The sequence below is a fragment of the Thalassophryne amazonica genome, chromosome 13 (assembly GCF_902500255.1).
Source record: "Thalassophryne amazonica chromosome 13, fThaAma1.1, whole genome shotgun sequence".
NCBI lineage: Eukaryota > Metazoa > Chordata > Actinopteri > Batrachoidiformes > Batrachoididae > Thalassophryne > Thalassophryne amazonica.
This window is the reverse complement of record NC_047115.1, coordinates 71071141-71094684: the sequence shown is the minus strand read 5'-3', so window position 1 is coordinate 71094684 and position 23544 is coordinate 71071141. Positions and strand designations below refer to the sequence as shown.

Here is a 23544-nt window from a genome sequence, read left to right as displayed (position 1 = left end):
TAAAGTAAATTGATGAGTCCCAAACTAATCCTCAAATGAAATGAGTGAAATGAGAATGTTAGACTGGCTGTGACTGGAGAGATTTGAGCTACAGCCCACATATAACTTTTCCTGGCCATACTTGGTCCCTGGGCCTTGAGTTGGACACGCTCATTAAATGTAGTTGTATAATAACAGTAAGACTTTATAACAGAATTAAAGGACGTGCTGAGTCAGTATGACTTGATTTGGTCATGTTAATAAATATTTCGCTGTCGGCCTTGGCTGTGCCTGCGGTTCACCCCTCCGCACTCAAACATGACATTTATTTTTTGTCTCCTCCTAGTCCGCAGTGAGTCCCATCGTGTCCGGGGAGTGCAGTCACCACCGGGACATGACGGCCCGCATCTCCTTCACTCAGTGCCGCCTGGAAGCGGAGCTGGACCGATACCGGGCCGAGTGTCAGTGGGACAAGATCCGGGCTTTGGTGGACCAGATGCAGGCTGCGAGGATTCACGAAGACGGTGAGTGAGCCGCACCTGCTGCAAACTTTCTAACTGTGGGAAAAGCAACTCATGTCAAGTGTCCGACTCATTTTCTCACGTAAAGATAACCAGCGCACGTTATACGCCGTTTATTCAGGATTAAACTGGTTTAAGCGGGTATTGTGGCGAGCGGCACTCGCTCGTTTGAACACTATGTTTCGTGACACCTGTGTCGAAACTCACAGTATTCACGAAGCGGCATTGGAAATGGTAGGACTTTAACCATCGATTTTTATTTTATTCACATATGGTTTATGAAAAAAAAGCAGCTTGAAGAGGAAAAGTGTAACAGTGGAGAAGCTGAACTTTGGCCGAAGGCTAGTTCAGTCTACTTAAGTAAATATGGCACCAAGATATCAAGGTGTTTATTGCCACAGCAGAGAGAGATTTCAGGCAAGATAGAAGAGCACTCAGAGCGCATTCCTACAGTGTTTCTGACTCCTCAGTAAGAAAAGTTTTTTTTTTTTTAATAGCTACTTTTCTTACTGAGGAGCTATTGGTTGTCCTAAAAGTCGCTAGAAGTCGCTAAATGACGTCGTTCATCTAATTTGCATATTATTTGCATAGTATGACGTAACAGATGCTGTAGGAATAAACGTGGGAGAGATCATTAAATACATTATCAACCATTTAATATTGTTTGGTAAATTCCTTATACATAAATGCAGAGTATTTAGTAATTTACATGGCCTTCTGCCTGAATTTGAACAATATATAAGCAGAGTGCAAACAAGGGAGCAGCCGAAGGGACTTACTATAAGCAGCATTAAGCTTATAGACTCTCCCAAACTGTCACGCTCTATAAAGAATTTTTTAAAGTGAATTCATGTTGAAGAATCCCTTTACTTTTGTTATTGTACATTTTTCCCATCTCTTTCCATTTATAATGATAATACTGTGACTGTTGTGGCTTCGTCCTTTGTTCGTTTGCTGTTAATGTATTTGTTGAAATAAAGTTTTGGAAAAAAAACGGAGAGGCAAAAAAAGTGAGTAAAAACACCTTAATAATATTTAGAACTACAAATAAACTTGATTCTTGGTTTGTTTATTTGTTTTGCCATTAAAATTGTCCAACGCTTCTCAAAGTAAAATAACTTCTCAAGGCCAGGACTTCTCAAAGTCTGGAGACTAATTACACACAGTGCAGCAAACGAGGTAAAGGCTGACTGAGGAAGAGTTGCGGAGGCTAGAGGTGGGCGGATCGATCCTAATATCGATAATATTGATAAAAACGCTGTTATTGATATTGATGATCCTCGTGTAAAAAGATCGATACTCAAGCTTTTTTCTCTCCCGCACGCACTGACTGCTGCACACGCAGATTCATCAAAGTCTACTCTCTGTCTGTAAGAGCAGCGCTGCGCTGTGTCACACAGCACAGAGCAGCGCACCCTCCCCTCTCTGGTCTTTTGTTGTTGCGCCGTCACGTGGCTCAGCGGCGCCAGCCAACAGCCATGCAGGTATAGGCTCAGCCTGGCCTGCCCACTCAGTGCTCTCCTTGAGTCAGCCCTCGACCTCAGGAGATTTTGTTTTAAGTTGTGTTGAGTGATATTTTTTAAACAAAAATGTTGATTGTGATAATAAAGTATTTTGTTGTCACGTACAATGTTTGCCGAAATCTATCCTAGGTCTTTTGGATCCTTTAGATCAATGAAGCTTAAATATGAAAAAGTATCGGTATCGGTATTGATATTGGCGATACTGGGCCTGTATTTACTTGGTATCAGATCAATACCAAAATTCCCGGTATCGCCCACCTCTAGTGGAGGCATCGTGACTGTGTGTTTCATTTGCTCTTTGAAGGCGGAGGATTGTAGATATCCCTCTGCTGGAGAGGTGGGGAGACCCGCTGCCGCCTATTGAGAACAGAGACTAGATCAATACGTGCTTTTATTTTTGAGTCGCCAAACACCAGAAAAGTCTCCAGTTATGCCAGGAAAAGTAGCTAGATTTGTTGCTAGTCGCTTTTGAGAAAATAAGTCATAAAAAGGGCTTGGAAAGTCACCAGATTTAGCGAGAAATTCACCAAGTTGGCAACACTGCATTCCTCTGCCGCTGACGACTTCAGTGTCCCTGGGCTTTGACTGACAGGTATCATATAGAGTCTATCAAGTCCCGGTCACACGGTTATCGCTGAATGAAGGAAAAAAGTCACAAATCGTGGAGAAAAAGTTGATGAACAAGCCTGCACTTACAGAGTAAAGAGTACAGAGTGTATAAAAGAACAAAACAAAACCGAAACTAACAAAAGAAAAATGAAGTGAACGGCGACCTTGACACTTTAAACAAAATCAAAATATTTGACAGCGGGTATCAGACCGATCGCCAGCCTGTGATCATTTCTGCAGCCTCCCTGTGATCTCCACAGCACCTGCAGGCGTGAGATCTGATTTTCTTCACGGCTGCAACGTGCATGCACACATGCACGTTGCAGCCAGAGACGGCTGCAATGTGTGTAAAATAAATAGTTAAAGTAGTTGATAAAACATTCCTGCCACTATTGTTTCTGTATGACAACGTTGCTTTTTGTCCCACACATGGACGAGCCACGTTCCACGAATCTCCGTGCGATGCCATGTTAGTACGTGACCGGAATCACTGTACAAGCGCAAAGCACTATGGGACCCTGAGGTTTTCTATTGATTCCAATTCCAGAGTTATCACACATTGATCAGATTGTAAATCACACACATCTCAACACAGCAGGTTATTAGATGCATGATTTTACTCTCCAGAAAGTTTCCAAATGATGATGTTGTGCATATGGAAGCAAAATCCATGTGAGCATGGACATACAATGTGTAGATTTCCAGCAGATACAGAAAGGAGAAAAATATGACAAAACAAATGTGGAATTTGCATGTTCTCCTCGTGTTTATGTGGGTTTCCTCCGTGGGCTCTGGTTTGCTCCCACATTTAAAGACATGCAGGTTAGGTGGATTGGAAACCTTATAATTGTTCTGATCTCCCTTGCAAAAGAGGTCTTGATCTCAATGGGACTAATCTGGTTGAATAGAGGTTATTTCTATCTTTGTCCTTCAGGCTTTTGTATATTATAATTATGGTTGTCAAAATAACTTGTTAATTTAGATTAATTAATTATAGAGCCTGTAATGTAAAAAAAATATATTTGATTTTATTTTTTTACTTAATTAATCTTATCAGTGCCAGGCCAGGAATATATGTATATTTTTAATAGCACACAAAAAACCCCACCAAATAATTACTTTTATTAAAAATGGTAAGTAAGTAAGTACGTCCATTCAGCTGCTCCCTTGTTGTCCACTCAGGGTTGCCACAGCAGATACGAGGTGGATCTGCATGTTGATTTGGCACAAGTTTTATGCCGGATGCCCATCCTGACGCAACTCCACAGTACATGGAAAAATGTGGAGGGGTGGGGTTCGAAGCGGGAAGCTTCCACACTGAAACCAAGTAACTTGCTTTAATAAGTCCTAAAAATATCTTAACTGTGTATTTGTGTATGTGGCGTTTTGTGATTCAAATGCTCCTCAGGCTTAAACTATCATAAATTCAACACAGCCACACATACCTCTGAAACATAGAAATTGTGTAAAAAGTTTGATAAATGTTGTTTTTCAACCAGTTTTTAATGTTCAAGTATCAGTTTTAGGAGAAGGTGATGTAGATGTGAATGACTGTTATTCACATAACTAATAATAAATTAAAACCAACTAGCAAATGCACTTTTTTCCGACTTAAAAGTGAAATTATCTAAATATTCTAGTAATACAGTTCAGTGGTTAGTGTATTTTACACCATCTCATTTTATAAAATTCTGCTTTATGGAAGTACAAACTGTTGTAAAAATTAGTTTCCCATCATTATCAGAGAGTTGTAAAAGAAATCTGGAGAATTGTACAAATACTACAAATACCTTCATGTTGTTAATTTAATTTCTGGCTAGCAGCCATGCTATTTAGATTAGCACAAAGGCAGCAGATGTTGATAATCTTGTTCACAAGTAAATAATGTATTCTGTGAAGGTGTTCATGGGGTAAAATTAGGCTGCAACCTACTAAGTTATTTTTAATAAAGTTGGACCATTCTCCAGTAATGTTTTATTGGTGTTCTCATGTACAATAACGCAGCCGGCAGATTTTGGACAGAACAAACAAGTGGCTATTGTTCATCCCTAATGTGACTGTAATATTACACTGAAAGCACTCAGAATTTTCTTTTAATAAATGGGAGAAATAAAGAAACAATAAAATACAAAGTTTCTTCCATACAAGTAAATTAAGTGCAGTGCTGTGAAAACGTTAGTGCCCCCTTGAGCTTTTACATGTTTGAAATTTTTTAGGACATCAAAAAAAAAAAAAAATTCCAGGCTTTTTATGTTCCAGTTCCTAAAATTATGCCCTTTAAACTCACAGTAAAAATAAATCTCTACATTATGAATTAAAAGAATAAAAATCTACAAGCCGAAATGATGGTGTGAATAAGTAACATACAAGCCATCACTTTTACATCCAGTCTTCTTCAGACAAGTCAGGGGATGGATACATGAACATTTCCAAGACACTGATTATGTCTTGGACTGTGAAGAAATACAAACATTATTGCACTCTGTGGTAAATCTGGCACTAACTTTTTCACACCACTGTACATAAGGATCAACTTAAAATCGCTCTGTTTTGCCAGTAGATTATCATCAGCATTTGTGGATTTATGCATGACTTCAAGAAAATGTCTAGCTAATAGTTTTTCGTTTTTTGCAAAATATATTTTCTCTGCCCCTGAAATTAAGTCACATCAAACACATGCAAACAGACTTATCATTGTGTACCTCATAAAGAGTGACTTTGTTAAGTCACTAAAGCACCTTGAATCCATTGTTCACCTTTGTAAAGTAAATATGGATTTGGGGACCTTGACCGAAATGAGTCAACTGCTTTGTGCCAGTTACTGGCTGGTATTTCAGACCAGCTGTTTTGCTGGCTGTACATGCACTGAAGTGTTAAATCAATGTTCCATTATTGTGTGCAAGAATGATTCACAGAGAAGATGCTGACTTCACACAGGAGGCATGGTGCATGAACAGAAGTAGTTACATATGGGTTAGAGATAAAAGAAAAACATAAGACCATCTTAATGTGCCTATATATATATATATATATATATATACACACACACACACACAGTTTTTTTTATAGTATTCCTGTTGAATTAGTTTTACGATGTTGTAGTTTGTTGTAGAATATTTTTTACATTTTCTGTGTTATCTGAGTGAGCTGAATCAAACCCTTTGCAAAAATCAGATTTGTGTGCAAAGAAGTGCTACGATGTCTGTGTCTGCGTTTAATAAGTACACGCAGATTTAGGATGTGGTTTGTGGTGGACTTCTTAGGTATGAAGCCAGAATGCTCCATTTGCTAAACTGCAAGGCTCGCTTTGGGCTCAATCCTGTTTAGAATAATTCTTGTGAGCACTTTTTGTGGCACAGAGAGCAGTGCACCGCAGCTACAGCTGTTGCAATCCGCTCACCTTATTCTTGATTGGGATTACAAAGTCCATAGGGATGATACTTGTCTTTCAGATTGAATCAATTGCTTGTAGTGCCAGGAATGCAGCATCTGCACCTACCTGGAGGAGTTAAACTCCAATACTGAAGTTTGCCAGAGCTTTCCTTGGCCGCGGCTGTTTCACTGCTTTTGTGATCTCACTGACATTTGGTGGTTTGCAGTTGACTGGAGGCCAAGGAAATGCCCATGTTTCACCTGACTGTGACAGAGAAAGATGGTTACTTTGGAGAGGTGGGGATGGACTGGTTGTTGCCTGGTTGGATGCCATCTAGGGCCTAAGGTGGTTCAGTGGTGTGGTGGACCCAGCGACATTGTCTCTGCTAGAGCCCGACCGATATTATCGGCTGGCCGATATTATCGGCCGATATAAGCCCTTTTCAAAGTACTGACTGTCAGCCGAAATTTTGCCAATAGAACGCCGATAATTTCTCATAAACAGAACAGTTACTGAAATAATGTTTGTGTCTGTTTGCACTAAGGTTGTTTGAAAGTTTTTTTGTTCTTGAAAGTTGTTGAATAGAAAAATAAAGGAGTTTGTGAAAATAATGTTTCCTTAGTGTTTGTGTTTCTTTCCTCTCACAATTAGTTGTCTTCAACTGAAAAAGTTTTTCTACCTGTAATATAACCTATATCTAAGTTGCAGCAACAATATGTACAAGATCAGATGTATTTCACAACTATTTTTAAGGATTTGTATTTGCTAATTTCACAAAGGTTTAATTCTTGATTGCATTTGTTGAACTTGAAATTCTTCGCTGTTATAAAGTTAATCATTATGAGGACAAAGCTTCAGCTTTTAGCTCATACCTTTTTTGGTAAGGGTCCAAAAAACAACATTTTATTCATTAAAAAAAAAAAATATATATATATATATCGGCTGATTTAGCGGCTATCGGCAAATCAGCCCATTTATAGATTAGCTGCATTTTTTCATCCAAATATCGTTATCGGCATTGGCCTCAAAAAATCCATATCGGTCGGGCTGTAGTCTCTGCAGTGACGCCATGGCTCTGTGATGTGGTGTGTGTTCGCTGTCTTCGACCGTTCAGGATGGAAGGTCATCACAGGGTCGGATCTACAAGGGTGCAAAGGGGGACAACTACCCCCCCCACACACACACACTTTAAAGCCTTGCTCCCCCCATCTGCCCCTACATTTCTTCAAACTGTACTTCTAAAAACTATTTACCATTATGTCCTCAAGCTTCTCTGCAGCCTGGCAGAGTGGAGTGACTGAGCTGCCCGAGGTAATGTTTTTTTATTATTATTATTTAATTTGACCTTTATTTAACCAGGTTAGTCCCTTTGAGATCGAGATCTGTTTTGCAAGGGGGACCTGGACAATTATAAAGTTTCCAATTCACCTAACCTGCATGTCTTTAAATGTGGGAGGAAACCGGAGCACCCAGAGGAAACCCACGTAAACACGAGGAGAACATGCAAATGCCACACAGAAAGGCCACAGGTGGGAATCAATCCCATGACTTTCTTGCTGTGAGGCAACGACTAAGCCACCGTGCTGCCCAATGTCAAGTCAGTTTCCCCAGGTAAAGCTTAAAAACACCCAATTTAACTTAAATATGTAATGAATGCAGTGTATGTTATGGTGATGATTTAGAGTGAGATTGCCTTGCTCATGAGTTGTTTTGCCCTTTCATTACTTTTGATGATAGCAAACACAAAAGCTTCATACAAAATATTTAAACTTGGCATGGTTGATTCCACAACGTTTAACAAAGGGTCGCCGTTTCGGAGGTGTTAAGTTACAACTGACTGTGACAGAGTGAGGAGATCGATCATTTTTATTTCATTGACTATGCAGTCATATACAATCCACTTACCCTCATATATCACAGCAATGAGGTTGCACAAATTAGACAAGGTTACACCCTTTACTGTCAAACTGGGAAAATAACAAATATAGTGAGATTAAATCATCTAAACATAACTGCTTGTGTGCATGATCCTATTTATGGTCCGACAGTCCTACTTTTCACATCTTCTCTCAGTCTTGCAGGCCAGAGTGTCTGCTGGCATGATTAAAAATTAAAAGACAATATAAAAGTTGGGATACTGACAGTTTTTTTGGGGGGGGGGGTGGTGAGAAAGTGAGGACTGAACAGGAGGATAAGGAGAGAAATAAAAAAGAGAGGACAGTATGCTGGAGAGACCAGGAGAGTCAGAGCAGAAGAAGGCCACAGAAAGAGGAGTAGGTGAAGATATAATTGGAGAAAAAAGTGTCTGTGAGAAATGTTGATGAGGGGGATTCAGATAAAGAGGCTGATGATGATGATGGAGATCATGATGGCAAGGAGGCAAAGGGTCTGAATGTAATTCCAGCTGGACTACATGGTATGTTTTCTCCTTGCATATAAATTCCAGTGCAGGAACATAACATGCCACTGAATAAAATAACACGTTTTTAGTTAAAGCCTATGTTCTGTTATATATGCTATGGTGATATATATGGGGATTCCCACGTACCGTCCTCCTGTGTCACCCCAACCAAGACCTCGTTCCACCCTTTGTAAAATTTTCTAGATCTGCTACTCGGTCATCGGCATAACAGTGAAAGTCAGTTCAGTGATTCAGAACAATCTGACCAAGAGGTGCAACACAGAGAGAGACCAACAGTGGACACAAAACAGAACTGTGAGGTGCCCACACTGCAAAAAAGGGTATCTAAAACAAGATTAAAAACACTAAATCTGAGGGAAAAGGTACTCAAAACAAGTGAAATGATCCGTCCATGCAGCAAGATAATTTCACTTGACAAGATTTCTTGATTTGAGATTATAGTGTAAAGTTGAACACTTAAAATATGGAATTAACTTTTAAAAAAAGTCAAATTAACACTTCTAAATCTAAGTTGTTGTTGTTTTTATCTTCATAAGAACCAAATAATTTGCAGTGAAAATTTCATAGCTGAGAATTTAGATTTTGTGCCACTGTAACAAATACATTGCAGTCAACCTAAACAAATACGATCTCAGCTGTGCATGCACCTGCCCAGAAATATCAATGTAATTCTCAATTCTACATCTTGACTATAATTTTTTTGTGAGTGGGGGAAAACAAACTTTGGAACATAAACTCGCAATGCGTCAAAAAGTAAAGCTAAAGAATAGACACTGACTATGACTGAATACATGTACACCAGATATGCTTTACTGAATAAATAAACTTACCTAACTTTATTCAGTGTGTGCTTGGTTTTCTCAGCCAAGGAAAGCATCAGAGAAATGGAAATCTGGTTTCCAAATAGATCTGAGAACTACGATTATTTGAGCCTGTCTCACTGGTGGGAAATGTTGTTTTTAATGGACTGCGGTGGGTTTTCTTTGGCCACAGAACCATATGACCTTTGAACCTGAGCTCAACTGGACCCCAGCAAAGTCTCTTCACTCCTATGTACTGTACTCGGCCAACATGTAAAGAGGACATATCTGGAAATTTTGAACTTTTATGTTATGTCTTATGTTGTTATTGAGTTTAAATAAAATGTAAATAACTAACTTTGCATATCCTGCCCTTAGATGATTACGGGACACTGCTGATGGCTGAGTCATTGCTAGAGGAATGCCTGCAAGAAAACATGGATCTGTTACGGAGCACCACACCACTGAAGGAGAAAAACCAACCCAGACTATCCCAAGCCAAAGCCCATCTCAACACCATTTTGAGCCGAGGCCTTTTATCAGTCAGTCAGATGTGTTAATTTTGTGCCCTCGTTGCTATTTATTGCAAGTTCTTTTTGAAGGCCAATAACATAGTTTCTACAAGGAAAGCTTTGTAGTCCACTAAAACTAACACTAAATCTCATTCCATCTGCCAAAGTATCAAAATGGGTCAAAATCAGCCAAATTACTAAAGGACCAGCAACTCTTACTGAATTGGTACTGTAGAATACAGGGACAGGTATTGAGGTCATCACTGAGATTTGAATCATCTGTAATTTGACCCAGAAAAAGTAAGTCAAGGTCAGAACCTTCGGAAGTCACACAAGAGAGTTGTAAGATGAACTTATGTTCTAAATATTTTGGGTCTGCAGTGATTTGGTGTTAATAGTCTGGAGAAGGCCTGTTTTTAGGAACTGACCTGGATTTGACCCAGAAAAGGCAGGTCAAGATCAACAACCTCTGAACACATGTGAGAGAGTTGTGAGATGAACTTCTATCCCAAATAACTTGGATCTGACAGTTTGGTGTTGAGTGATTGCGCAGTGAAGACCTGTTTTTACAGACTGACCTGGATTTGATACAGAAAAACTACATCAGCGTTGGTGCCCTATGACCTCACATAAGTGAGTTGAGAGACGAATTTACAAATAAGTACAGTAGATCAAGGCCAGTGCCCTCTGAACTTACATGAGAGGGTTGTGTGTATTTAGATCTGTGATCATTTATAATTTGGTGTTCAGTAGTCACATGGCTAAGGCCAGTTTCTATTCACTGATCAGGATTTGACCCAGAAAATGTTGGTCAAGATCAGTGGCCTCTAAACCCACTTGACGTGTTGGTGAGATGAACTTTTATCCCAAATATCTTAGGTCTATGATGATTCAGAGTCAACTAATCTGACATACAGATGGACAGTAGAACAAACACAATGACTGCCTATTTTTATGCGTTGATCCACTTTTGGCCAAGAAAAAGTAGATCAATATCTTACTCGGCAGGTTAGCTTTGGTCATTTAATTGTATCTTTCTCAAAGTCCAACTGTATGAGGAGAACAGTGTTATTTAGATCCTCAGAAGCGCGGAACCATTTGCCTGGAGGCATACGACAAATAAGCTGTAGATATTATTTTAAAAAGATTTTAAAACAAAACTGTATGAATGAACTAAAAAAAGCATAGACTTTGCGTAATGTCGTGAAGAATCAGGAATTGAATCTGTTAATTGTATGCATTATTAATTGTTGAAATGTAGTTGTATTGTCATTTTAATTGTATGCATTATTAATTGTTGAAATGTAGTTGTATTGTGATTTTAATATTTTGGACCCCAGGAAGACTAGCAACCACTTTGTGGAAGCTAATGGGGGTTCCAAATAAATAAATAAATATCAGCAATTTTTGAACTCACACAAGAGGTTTGTGAGACTTATACCCCAAATATCTTAACACGCATGAATAAGTATATTTTGGCGCAGCTGCAGAGCCATACTTTGGAATGTGTAGGAGGTAATAAAGTTATGATGCATGAAGCATAGGAAGCATTGAAAACAGCATCATGAGATCGCTTCTGAATTATTCCTTAAGTGTTAACTCTTTGATATTCCTCTTGTTCTCCAGCCCAGGTACTTAAATGAGGCTCTACTGCTGATGGCCAAAGTTCACTATGTGCAGGGTCACTATCGAGACGCCCAGGGGATGTGTGCCAGGGTCGGATTGGAGGAACTGACACAGGATGAGCAGCCTGTCTACCACCTCCGCCTGCTTGCCGAGGCTTTCGTCATAAAAGGTACCTGAGGTCTGGAAATTTAAAGTTGCTGCATGAGTCATTTGAACTTGGTATGACATTTTAATGGTGGCAAAACAATAACTCAGATAAAGTTTGACAGTTGTCCAAGTGATGAAATCTGGAAGTGGTGGCAAAAGTAGCAGGACTTCTTGTTTTAGTCTTCTTGGTGTTTCTTCAGTCACCTGAGTGGCTTCATTAATTAAATTCAAGTTATAAACTACAGAAGTGTATTGCATTCATTCAATTAAAAAAAGAAAATGAGACCGCTGATCTCGTAATTAGGAGAAAAGATCTTGTAATTACGAGATCAGGCTATTTTTATTCTTTATTTATTTATATATGTGTGTGCGTGTGTGTGTGTGTGTGTGTGTGTGTGTGTGTGTGTGTGTGTGTGTGTGTGTGTGTGTGTGTGTAATCAACTTGCATATTTCCAGTCCCTCAGTAAAGACAAGCATGAGAATTCCTGAGTCATAATCGAAAATCTGCCAATTTGTAACCTCCGACACTGCACTATGATCGCACACCATGTGTATGCAAAGTGTGGATTTTCCCTCAAACTGTTCTTGAATGAATGTGAGGGGAGCGACACATGTCTCATTTTGGTGAGATGCCCTATGCTTCTCCGTGGACATTCATCCAGGAGCACCTTAGGCTAAAATCCACACTTTGTGTTTGATTACATTGTGTTCTCATCGGCTAACCTTAGCCCGCTTCTTTACTGATGGACTGGAAATACGGAACTATATATATAAAACAATTTAGACACCTGAACTTTTCTCATTATTACGAGATCTTTTCTTGTAATTACGATATCAGCGGTCAGTTTTTTTTTTTTTTTTTCCAGTGAATGCAATACGCTTCCATAATAAACCATTGGAATGGGAGAATCTCTGTCACTAACCAAACATGGTCTTCCAGGTTAATTTTGTTTTTCTTTTTTATGCACACAAAAGGCTTTTCTCTTTAACTCCTTCACACACTCACTCATCTTCAACAGCTTACTCCAATTAAGGGTCACGGGGGCTGGAGTCTATCCCAGCTTTCATAGGGTGTGAGGCGGGGTACACCCTGGACAGGACGCCAATTTGTCGCTGGCTACATATAGATAAACAAACCCATTCACACCCGCACGCACACCTACGGACAATTTAAGTTTCCAATCCACCTAACCTGCATGTGTTTAGATGTGAGAGGAAGCCGGAGCACCTGGAGGGAACCCATGGAAACACGGAAGAACACACAAACTCCATGCAGAAATGCCACAGGTGGGAATTGATCCATTGACCTTCTTGCTGTGAGGCAACAGTGCTAACCATTAAGCCACCGTGCTACCCTTTCACTCTAACTGTGTTTATAAATTTATTAAAGTTGCGTTTCAATTTTGCAAAGATCATCTGGTCACTTGGCAGGTGTGACACATCAAGATGTTGATTAAACAGCATAATTATTGCACAGCTATGACTTGAACTGGTCACAAAAAGGTCATTCTAAAATGTAGAGTTTGTCTTGGAAAAAAAAAAGGTCTTTCTGCAGTGAAGAAGCGGTACCATGGTTCTGTGTGGCCTGTAGTCATACAAGGATCCTGAGAGACCTGGTACTAAACACATCAGCTGTCACTGTGGGTCACTGCTCAGAGTCCACATTTCACATTCACATTTCCAGACAGACCTTTGGAGTTATTTAATCAGTGATTTTCCCCGAGCTTCAGACCACTCAACCATCGTAGCTAAAGATAAATACGGTGTATCTGGAAAGTATTCACAGCGCTTCACTTTTTCCACATTATTTATGTTACAGCTTTAGTCCAAAATGGATGAAATTCTTTTTTTTTCCCCTCAAAATCCTACGTACAATACTCCATAATGACAATGTAAAAAAGTTGTTTTTTTTTTTTAGATTTTTGCAAATTCATTAAGAATAAAAAAATAAGAAATCAGATGTAGAGAAACATTCACAGCCTTTGCCATGAAGCACAACACAATACCCCATAATGACAATGTAAAAAGTTCTCTTTTTTTAGATTTTTGCAAATTTATTAAATAAAAAAAAAAAAACAACAACAACTAAGAAATCACATGTACATAACTATTCACAGCCTTTGCCATTAAGGTCGAAACTGAGCTCAGGTGCATCCTGCTTTCACTGGTCATCCTTGAGATGTTTCTGCAGCTTAATTGGAGTCCACGTGTGGTAAATTCAGTTGATTGGACAAGGTTTTGAAAGATGCACACCTGTCTACATATAAGGTTGCACAGTTGACAGTGCATGTCAGAGAAGTCAAGGGAATTGTCTGTAGACCTCTGAGACAGGATTGTCTCGAAGCACAGATCTGGGGAAGGGTACAGAAACATTTCTTCTGCTTTGAAGGTCCTAATGAGCACAGTGGCCTTCATCATCCATAATTGGAAGATGTTCAGATCCACCGGACTCTTCCTAGAGCTGGCTGCTCATCTATACTGAGCGATTGGGGGAGAAGAGCCTAAGTCAGGGAGGTGACCAAGAACCCAATGGTCACTCTGTCAGAGCTCCAGCATTCTGCTGTGGAGAGAAGAGAACCTTCCAGAAGGACAATCATTTCTGCAGCAATCCACCAATCAGGCCTTATGATAGAGTGGCCAAATGGAAGCCACTCCTTGGTAAAAGGCACATGGCAGCCTGCCTGGAGTTTGCCAAAAGGCACTGGAAGGACTGTCAGACCATGAGAAACAAAATTCTCTGGACTGATGAGACAAAGATTGAACTCTTTGGCGTGAATGCCAAGCATCATATTTGGAGGAAACCAGGCACCATCCCTACAGTGAAGCATGGTGGTGGAGGCATCATGCTGTGGGGAAGTTTTTCAGTGGCAGGAACTGGGAGACTAGTCAGGATTGATGGAAAGATGAATGCAGTAATGTACAGACACATCCTGGATGAAAACCTGCTCCAGAGCGCTCTTGACGTCAGACTGGGGTGATGTTTTGTCTTTCAGCAGGACAATGACCCAAAGCACACAGCCAAGATATCAAAGGAGTGACTTCAGGACAACTCTGTGAATGTCCTTGAGTGGCCCAGCCAGAGTCCAGACCTGAATCTGATTCAACATCTCTGGAGAAATCTGAAAATGGCTGTACACCGACACTCCCCATCCAACCTAATGGAGCTTGAGAGGTGCTGCAAAGAGGAATGATCAAAACTGTCCAAAGATAGATGCACCAAGCTTGTGGCATCATATTCAAGAAGACGTGAGGTTGTAATGGTGCCAAAGGTGCATCAAAAAAGTATTGAGCAAAGGGTGTGAATACTTAAATACACCCAACAGAAATATAAACGCAACACTTTTGGTTTTGCTCCCATTTTGTATGAGATGAACTCAAAGATCTAAAACTTTTTCCACATACACAGTATCACCATTTCCCTCAAATATTGTTCACAAACCAGTCTAAATCTGTGATAGTGAGCACTTCTCCTTTGCTGAGATAATCCATCCCACCTCACAGGTGTGCCATACCAAGATGCTGATTAGACACAATGATTAGTGCACAGGTGTGCCTTAGACTGTCCACAATAAAAGGCCACTCTGAAAGGTGCAGTTTTGTTTTATTGGGGGGGGGGGGATACCAGTCAGTATCTGGTGTGACCACCATTTGCCTCATGCAGTGCAACACATCTCCTTCGCATAGAGTTGATCAGGTTGTCAATTGTGGCCTGTGGAATGTTGGTCTACTCCTCTTCAATGGCTGTGCGAAGTTGCTGGATATTGGCAGGAACTGGTACATACTGTTGTATATGCCGGTCCAGAGCATCCCAAACATGCTCAATGGGTGACATGTCCGGTGAGTATGCCGGCCATGCAAGAATTGGGACATTTTCAGCTTCCAAGAATTGTGTACAGATCCTTTCAACATGGGGCTGTGTATTATCCTGCTGCAACATGAGGTGATGTTCTTTGATGAATGGCACAACAATGGGCCTCAAGATCTCGTCACGGTATCTCTGTGCATTCAAAATGCCATCAATAAAATGCACCTGTGTGTCCATAACAGATGCCTGCCCATACCATAACCCCACCGCCACCATGGGCCACTCAATCCACAACATTGACATCAGAAAACCGCTCACCCACACAACGCCACACACGCTGTCTGCCATCTGCCCTGGACAGTGTGAACCGGGATTCATCCATGAAGAGAACACCTCTCCAACGTGCCAAACGCCAGCGAATGTGAGCATTTGCCCACTCAAGTCGGTTACGACGACGAACTGGAGTCAGGTCGAGACCCCGATGAGGACGACGAGCACGCAGATGAGCTTCCCTGAGACGGTTTCTGACAGTTTGTGCAGAAATTCTTTGGTTATGCAAACCGATTGTTTCAGCAGCTGCCCAAGTGGCTGGTCTCAGACGATCTTGGAGGTGAACATGCTGGATGTGGAGGCCCTGGGCTGGTGTGGTTACACGTGGTCTGCGGTTGTGAGGCTGGTTGGATGTACTGCCAAATTCTCTGAAACGCCTTTGGAGACGGCTTATGGTAGAGAAATGAACATTCAATACACGAACAACAGCTCTGGTTGACATTCCTGCTGTCAGCATGCCAATTGCACACTCCCTCAAATCTTGCGACATCTGTGGCATTGTGCTGTGTGATAAAACTGCACCTTTCAGAGTGGCCTTTTATTGTGGGCAGTCTAAGGCACACCTGTGCACTAATCATGGTGTCTAATCAGCATCTTGGTATGGCACACCTGTGAGGTGGGATGGATTATCTCAGCAAAGGAGAAGTGCTCACTATCACAGATTTAGACTGGTTTGTGAACAATATTTGAGGGAAATGGTGATACTGTGTATGTGGAAAAAGTTTTAGATCTTTGAGTTCATCTCATACAAAATGGGAGCAAAACCAAAAGTGTTGCGTTTATATTTTTGTTGAGTGTACATGTGATGTCTTAGTTTTTATTTTTAATAAATCTGCAAAAATGTAAAAAAAATTTCATGTTGTCATTATGGGGTGTTGTGAGTAGAATTTTGAGGGGAAAAATGAATTACTCCATTTTTGAATAAGGCTGTAACATAACAAAACATGGAAAAAGTGAAGTGCTGTGAATACTTTCCAGATCCAGTGTATTTGTAGTTGTTGTACAAATGTGATTTGTTGTAGGCTTTTAAACTTCTGGAACATCTGGTGTAGCACTGCAGTCTTATAATTATTAAAGACTGGCATAGTCCCTTAAAAACAAAAAACAATACTGAACAAGGTCCATGCATTGATTCTACATTTTTCTACTGTAATATATAATCCCTTTGGTGGGTGAAATTAAGGACCTAAAGTAATCACAATGACCTTGTGTGGAAGTAGAAATGTAACAGGAAGGGAGGCTGATGAAATCCAGTCTGTTGTAATAAATGTAACTGGTCTGGAAAATATCATTATAATTGGACTGATAGTTATGTCAGTAAACTCTGAGTCACAACTTCAAATCTTATGAAGAACTGCCAGTTTGACCAGATGATGACATCGATGATATGAAAGGGAACATCTGAAAACAGAGTTTCACTCCCTCGATGTTTTAAACAGACAGATTGTGGTCTTTTCTTTCTAAATGCTACTTTTGGGACTGATTAGCTTTTAATGTGGGAGATCAAGAAAAGTAACCCCGTTTACTTGATTCTCTCTGTCCTGGCACATTTTCCATAGTTGTGCTGTTTTAAATAAACTGACAACTGTTCATCATCTATCAAAGAGATCTTTTCTGTTCCTTACAGTCACACATTCTAAAGTGCAACAAATATATTACACGCAGCAGTGGCCTTGGAGCCACCAAAAAAAGCTTTGGAAATGAAAAAAAGACAAAAATGCTCATTTCAAGCCAAGACTTTAGCAACATCTTCTGTTACTTTCCATTATCCGTATGATAACATTATTCTGTGCATAGGTCCAGACATGTCCATCAGATGGCAGTATTGAGCAGTGTTAAACGTGGTTAGGGCTGTCACGATTAGGAATTTCTGGAGACGATTAATTGTCAGAAAAATAATTGCGATTGATGAATATATTGTCTTTTTTTCTTTTTTTCCCTTCTTTATATTCTATTATTGTACAATAATTACACAACTCTGGAAGAACATTTGGCTTCTGTGAGTGGAGAAACTGGGAATAGTGCAACATTTTTATTTTTATCTTCATTTTACATACAGTCCCAACTTTTTCTGATTTGTGGTTGTTTCGGTTGCCTTTCTGAAATTGTTTCTCCTCATCACTCATGTTTTGTGCTTAATCACTACATCAAGCTCAAGACTGAACAAATAAATACCTTTGGAAAATAACAGCTGTTAAAGAGTTCTCACCTGCTTTTTGTGATGTGCGTCTGAACATCACCACAGCTTCTCCACGTCAGGGTTTTTTTTAACTTATGTGCGTAATTTTTGCTCAGTTCATTCCTATATTCTTATTTTTTAAATATGTTTTAAAGATATTTGACCGTTTATTTCATCTCACGATCTCATAAATTCAGTATTCGACGCGCACATGGTGTGAACAGGATGGTAACGGCAGAATCACGCCAGGAGAGAAAGTTCAGAGAGAAGTAAAGGCAGTTCCACGTTCTGCTTTGTTTTTTTTTAACATGTTCACTCGGGTTAAAATCCTCTCTTTGCTCCACGCTCGCTGTGTGTGAGCCAAAGATAATTTGCAGAATTTAAACGGCTCCTGGCATTCTTAAGTGTGGGAGTGGCTGATATATGCAAAACAAAATTGCTTTTGATTTGATTTGTTGCTTCAAAGTTAGTGAACATCAGACCAGTTGATCATTATTATATACCCTTTTCATTGTGAGTTATAAGATGATAATTTTTTTTTGTTTTTGAGTTATTGTGCTCACAAACTGTGAGAGGATGGACTCATTTATCAGGGTTAGACACTTACTTTCTAACAACTAGATCAGTGGGCTTGTAACTGTAAGTTTATAACCACACTTTCATATATTAAAAAAATGTTTGTTCAAAAACAGCTCTGACTTTGGTGGCCCTCAGACATAGGATTTGGAAATGAAAGAAACCCTCAAGGTCATTTATAAGTAACTCTATTTTTAATTGCCATCATGTATGTGATGATATGTAGCAGATGGCGGTGTTCAGCAAGTGGCAGACATCTTTGCATTATATAAGGAAAACAAAATAGCTTTTTGGATTTATCTGGTACATTACAATTTACCAACTTTTAATCAGTGTATCTTCATTATATGTCTTCGTGAGTCGGAGATGTGAAATATGATAGCACGTATTGTTTTTGAGTTATTGTGTTAACAGTCTGGAGGGGATGATTTGTCTCTCTGTCTGTCTAGTCACTCAGTGTGTTTTACAGGGTATGTGCCTTGGCTTTTACCCTTATTATCATTCCAAGTCATTCCTTATGTGTTTATAACTGAACAAGATAATGATGCAGGTCAGGTTCATTCTGTTTACACAGAAACCCTCTTTATTATTTTTAAAGGTTTTGTTGCTGTTCTGACTTTCGGTGTGCAGGTCTCAAACCCTGCACAAGAAAGCAGATCTTTTGGGGATTGCATGTTCCTTCTCATGGTTATTATATATGTGGTGCACATTATTGTTGGAATGACTCCAGATCGGAATATTTGCACAATGACGTCTCGTCTGTTGGCAGCTGCCTTCTTATTTGATTAGTCCTGGCGTCCGGCCTGTGTGTCGCAGACCTCCTTCAGTCTCGAAAAGTTCCTGTTTTCTGTGTTTATTTGTTCCTATTAATCCACCATCAGACGTAAGGACGGCCATCTGGAGCACGACTGCCCTCGTCACTGCTGAAACCAAACAGCTGAGTGCATAATCTCAACAAAATGCAAGAAATGGAAAAGTACAAAACTCTTTTCAGACTGTTACAGTGCTAAACAGTTCTTTGAAAAATGCCCTGGCTCTGCCTCCTTATTTGGATCATCCCCAACATTTTATGAAATCCGTTCCAGAACAGGCCCAATCTTTTTCTAAATTTGGAGCTAATCTGGTCATTAGGTTTTTGATGAATCCTCCTGAGAATGCGCGATACACAACTTCCTTGGCAAACATGACTGTCTGTAGTGGGTCAGATAGATCTTTGTTGTACTTTACCAGTGAGGTAAAGTTGTGCGTAGTTGCTCTTCTGTGGATTTGTTTCCTGGATTTTCCCAGTAACACATCATTCATTCATCCATTTTCTAAACCTGCTCACTCCTATCAAGGGTCAAGGGTGGGCTGGAGCCCATTCCAGCAGTCATAGGGTGTGAGGCAGGGTACACCCTGGACAGGGTGGCAGTCTGTCGCAGGGCCACATATAGATGGGCAAACACACAAGCACACACACATACGGACAATTTAGAGTTATCAATTCACATAACCTGCATGTCTTTGGAAATGGGAGGAAGCCTGAGCACTCAGAGGAAACCCACGTGAACACAGGGAGAACATGCAAACACCACACAGAAAGGACCAGGTGGGAAGTGAACCTACAACCTTCTTGTTGTGAGGCAACAGCACTAACCACTAATCCATCATGCCATCTCACACACACACACACCAGTTAATTAAAAACTCAGATCTGTGATATTTTCCGAAGCTCAGTAAGGATTATCCTTGTGTTTCAGGAATGTCTCTGGACCATCAGTCTGTTTCTGCAGTGTCTCGTGTCCGTCTGTCCGAGAGGCAGGAGGAGAGTCTGTCCTGTTACCTCAGAGCCTGCGACTCTGCGCTGTCCTACCTGCAGCAACTTGATAAGGTGGACTTATAGTTTAGTATTTTTGATTGTTTCTGTTTCTGTCCAGCAAGTACGCTGTGCACCCTGAATCTATACACATGGTTAGCTTGATAATTTCAGGTAAGCAAGTCCGTTCGGCATCTCCCTTGTTACTACTAAGAGTTGCCACACAATGGCACACATTTTACACCGGCTGGTCTTCCTGACACAACTTCACTTTACATGGAGAACAGGGAGGGGTGGGGTTTGAACCAGGAACCTTCCATGATGGAAACAAGTACACTAACCCCTTGGCCACCACTCCTGCCAGATTTGTAGCTTCAAGAAGTTTTGTAAAAGTATCTCATTAACCATTTAGGAATTCCAGCCTTTTGTATACACACTCCTTCCATTTTCAGTCAATAAAAATGGACAAACTATAAGGATTATTTTGAATAATCATTAAGAAATACAAACGCTGCGGTAAATCTGTCTTGAAAAATGAGTTGCTACGCAAAAAGGAGACCAGCGAGGGAAGCCACCAAGACACCATATAACTTTGAAAGAGTTATAGGCTAATTTGTCAGAGTATGGAAAAACCAGGAATGGTGCTTGTTCACAAGTAGCCCCAGTCATGGAGATGTGGAACAGAGAAGGATTGTAAAACAGGAAAATGGCTCAGATCTACACTTAGGTCTCCCATGTGTCTTCTGGTAAATTGTAGTTGAAATTATTTTTCTATTAAAGCTGCACAACTGACAAAAAAAAAAATACTCACAAAACTATGCACAGTTACCCAGCCACATAAGCCTATAACGCTTTCTGTGTTATCTTAGTGGCTTCCCTCACTAGTTTCCTGACATGGTCACTCAGTTTTTTTAGAACTTTGGCCTCCACACAGAATTAACCATAAAGTACCATACTGTTTGTATTTCTGAATGATTGATGTAATTCAAGTCCAAGACATATGTGGTGACTTGGAAATGTTCATGTAGCCGTCCCCTGACTTGTCTTAAGTAAACTGGCTATAAAGATGATGATGACATATATATAAGATATTTAGTGTGTCCATGTACTTAGGTAAATGTATCATGAGCTGTGTGCTTTGTATTCTGGCTAAATTTATATTAACATTTTTTAAATTCACGAGAACTGATTTGCATGCTGCTCTGCTTTTGTTAAATGTGTTTAATGACTTCTTGACTCTTATATTCTGTGACTTCTTTTCAGGTTGCAACAACGGCTCACAGTAAGACCTCCAAAGGCAGCGCTCTGCCTCCACCTGCAGACATCAACCTGGGCTTCTTCGTGCAGGCCGCGCTGCAGAGCGCTTATCTTTGTTTACTGCACAGAGGGTGAGTCTGTGTGGCTCTTTGCACTTCTTTTAAATGCATTTTACTACCTTCAGTCGGGTGTTTCAAATAAAATGTTAACTTATCATTGTGAATGGGAATGACTCGTCTTAAGTTTGTGATTAAAATCCACTCGCTTCTGCAGGTGAACAGATCAATTAAAAGTGTTGTTTTGACTGCAAAGAAAAACATTACAAGACAAAAAGGCTTGCTAAAACTAATTTTGTAATAGGTTTTGAAAATGAGGGGAAAAAACTGAAGCTTTGAAGAACTTGACTTCAGTTCAACACTGATACCTTTACATTTGTGGCCAGTAGGTGTCAGTGTTGGTCTTTGGTTCGCAAATGCACGCTGTCCTGTGAGCTGGTGAATATGTAAAGCTTTGAGTATAATTGGAAGTAATCAGTAATTTATAAAGAAAAAAAAAAGATATCAAATCAAAATGAAAAAAAAATCTTGTCAACAATAACCCTCTAATTTGTGATTTAATTGAAATAAAAGTACGCTTTGTATTTCTTAGTGTTTTAGCTCCAAGCAAAATTCAACATCATGGACATTTTTGTGTTGCCGCCACCTGAATTATCGAAAGCCTGTGTTTGTGCACTTATACAGTTCATCAATTTGTATTTTATGTATTTATTTCAGTCATGTTGAAGAGATGTATATTTACTGTCAGACTAAAGGTCATAATTGTTTTTATAAATTTTGATTTAATCTTACATCTTGTAATGTCTTTTCATATTTACTGTGTCTGAATTTGAATTCCAACACTGATGACATCACATTTGTGTCATTTCTGGTGTGTGTGTGTGTGTATTCCCATTTACACCTTTTGATCTTCAGATGTCACGTTGACTTCAACCCACTCTGTGTATGTGTCCTTGTGTGTGTTAATTAGTCATCTAGCACAGGGTGCTCATCAGCTGCGTCGGGTGCTCAGGGTGGTAGAATCACAAGGATCTCAAAGCTTCAGGAAGGTGAGGTGTCTCACACGTACGTATATGCACACGCACAACACATTGGCTTAAACTAATACGAGCAGAGGTCAAAATCATTTGTGTGCTGCCACAGCTACACGTTCAGATTTTAATATGCTCTATGTGACTAAATAAAGCTGTACTGTATATTGAAATTACACAGTACAGCATTATTTATTCACATAGATTCATACCAGATCCACTGTGGAGACATAGCAACAATGGGAGCAGCTAGAAGAAATTATAGAATGCATTGTACGGCTTATACTGGAAGTTACTGATGATACTGAAAGTGGCTGAGGATTGTATTGGAGCCACCAGTGTCCATAGGAGGAGGTATTTCATATCTGAGAACACTGAATATCATTCAGAGGAGTCTTAGTGCACAGCTTAATGGAAATCTTAGACTGTACAGGGAGCTAAGTAAGCAGGCTGTGATGGCCCTGAGAATGAACAAGGAGATGTTTGTTGGAGGAAGCTGTGATCAGGTGATATACTATCTGTGGTCTAGTCACCCTTGACCTGCTGACAGAGGAATCAAAGTACTTTACCCCCATTTCTACCGAGCGGTCTGGGTCGGTACGGCACAGTATTTTGTGTGTTTCTACATCCCGATTTATGTAGGAATGGGTACCAAAATACCCGACTTGTACTGTACCATTTTTTGGCACCCTTCAGCTGGGGTTATACAATTATGGACTGGTTACAAAACAGAGGCGCTAACCCGCTGCTGTGCATTGATGGGCTCAACAGCAAAAGGGAAAGCTGCAGTCCTCATGCGAACAGTTCAGACTATTTCAAATATTAAAAACATTCAACCACTGAGTAAATATAAGGTCTTACTCTTACACCTATTCGTTTCAGTCAGATTCGTCATCACAACCTGATGAAAACGTATCCACATAAAGCGTCTTTATTTTGGAAAATGACGTCTAGGAAATACTTTAATTCTTTGTTGTGGCTGAAGAAATGTGGCATTTTTAAA

General features: G+C 40.0%; 1 protein-coding gene across 2 annotated transcripts in view; it reads left to right on the top strand.

Moving 5' to 3' along the window:
* The first annotated feature begins 245 nt into the window (after window positions 1-245).
* ttc7a (tetratricopeptide repeat domain 7A) overlaps window positions 246-23544 on the top strand; it is a 173994-nt gene continuing 150695 nt past the window's right edge. The window contains exons 1-6 of one of the 2 annotated variants that reach the window (XM_034184729.1): window positions 246-503; window positions 9606-9769; window positions 11366-11534; window positions 20142-20272; window positions 21461-21585; window positions 22481-22559. In XM_034184729.1, coding sequence (XP_034040620.1) covers window positions 374-503; window positions 9606-9769; window positions 11366-11534; window positions 20142-20272; window positions 21461-21585; window positions 22481-22559 — 798 coding nt within the window. In that variant the 5' untranslated portion in view covers window positions 246-373. The remainder of the gene's footprint in view (window positions 504-9605; window positions 9770-11365; window positions 11535-20141; window positions 20273-21460; window positions 21586-22480; window positions 22560-23544) is intronic. The other variant, XM_034184728.1, reaches the window with a different exon arrangement.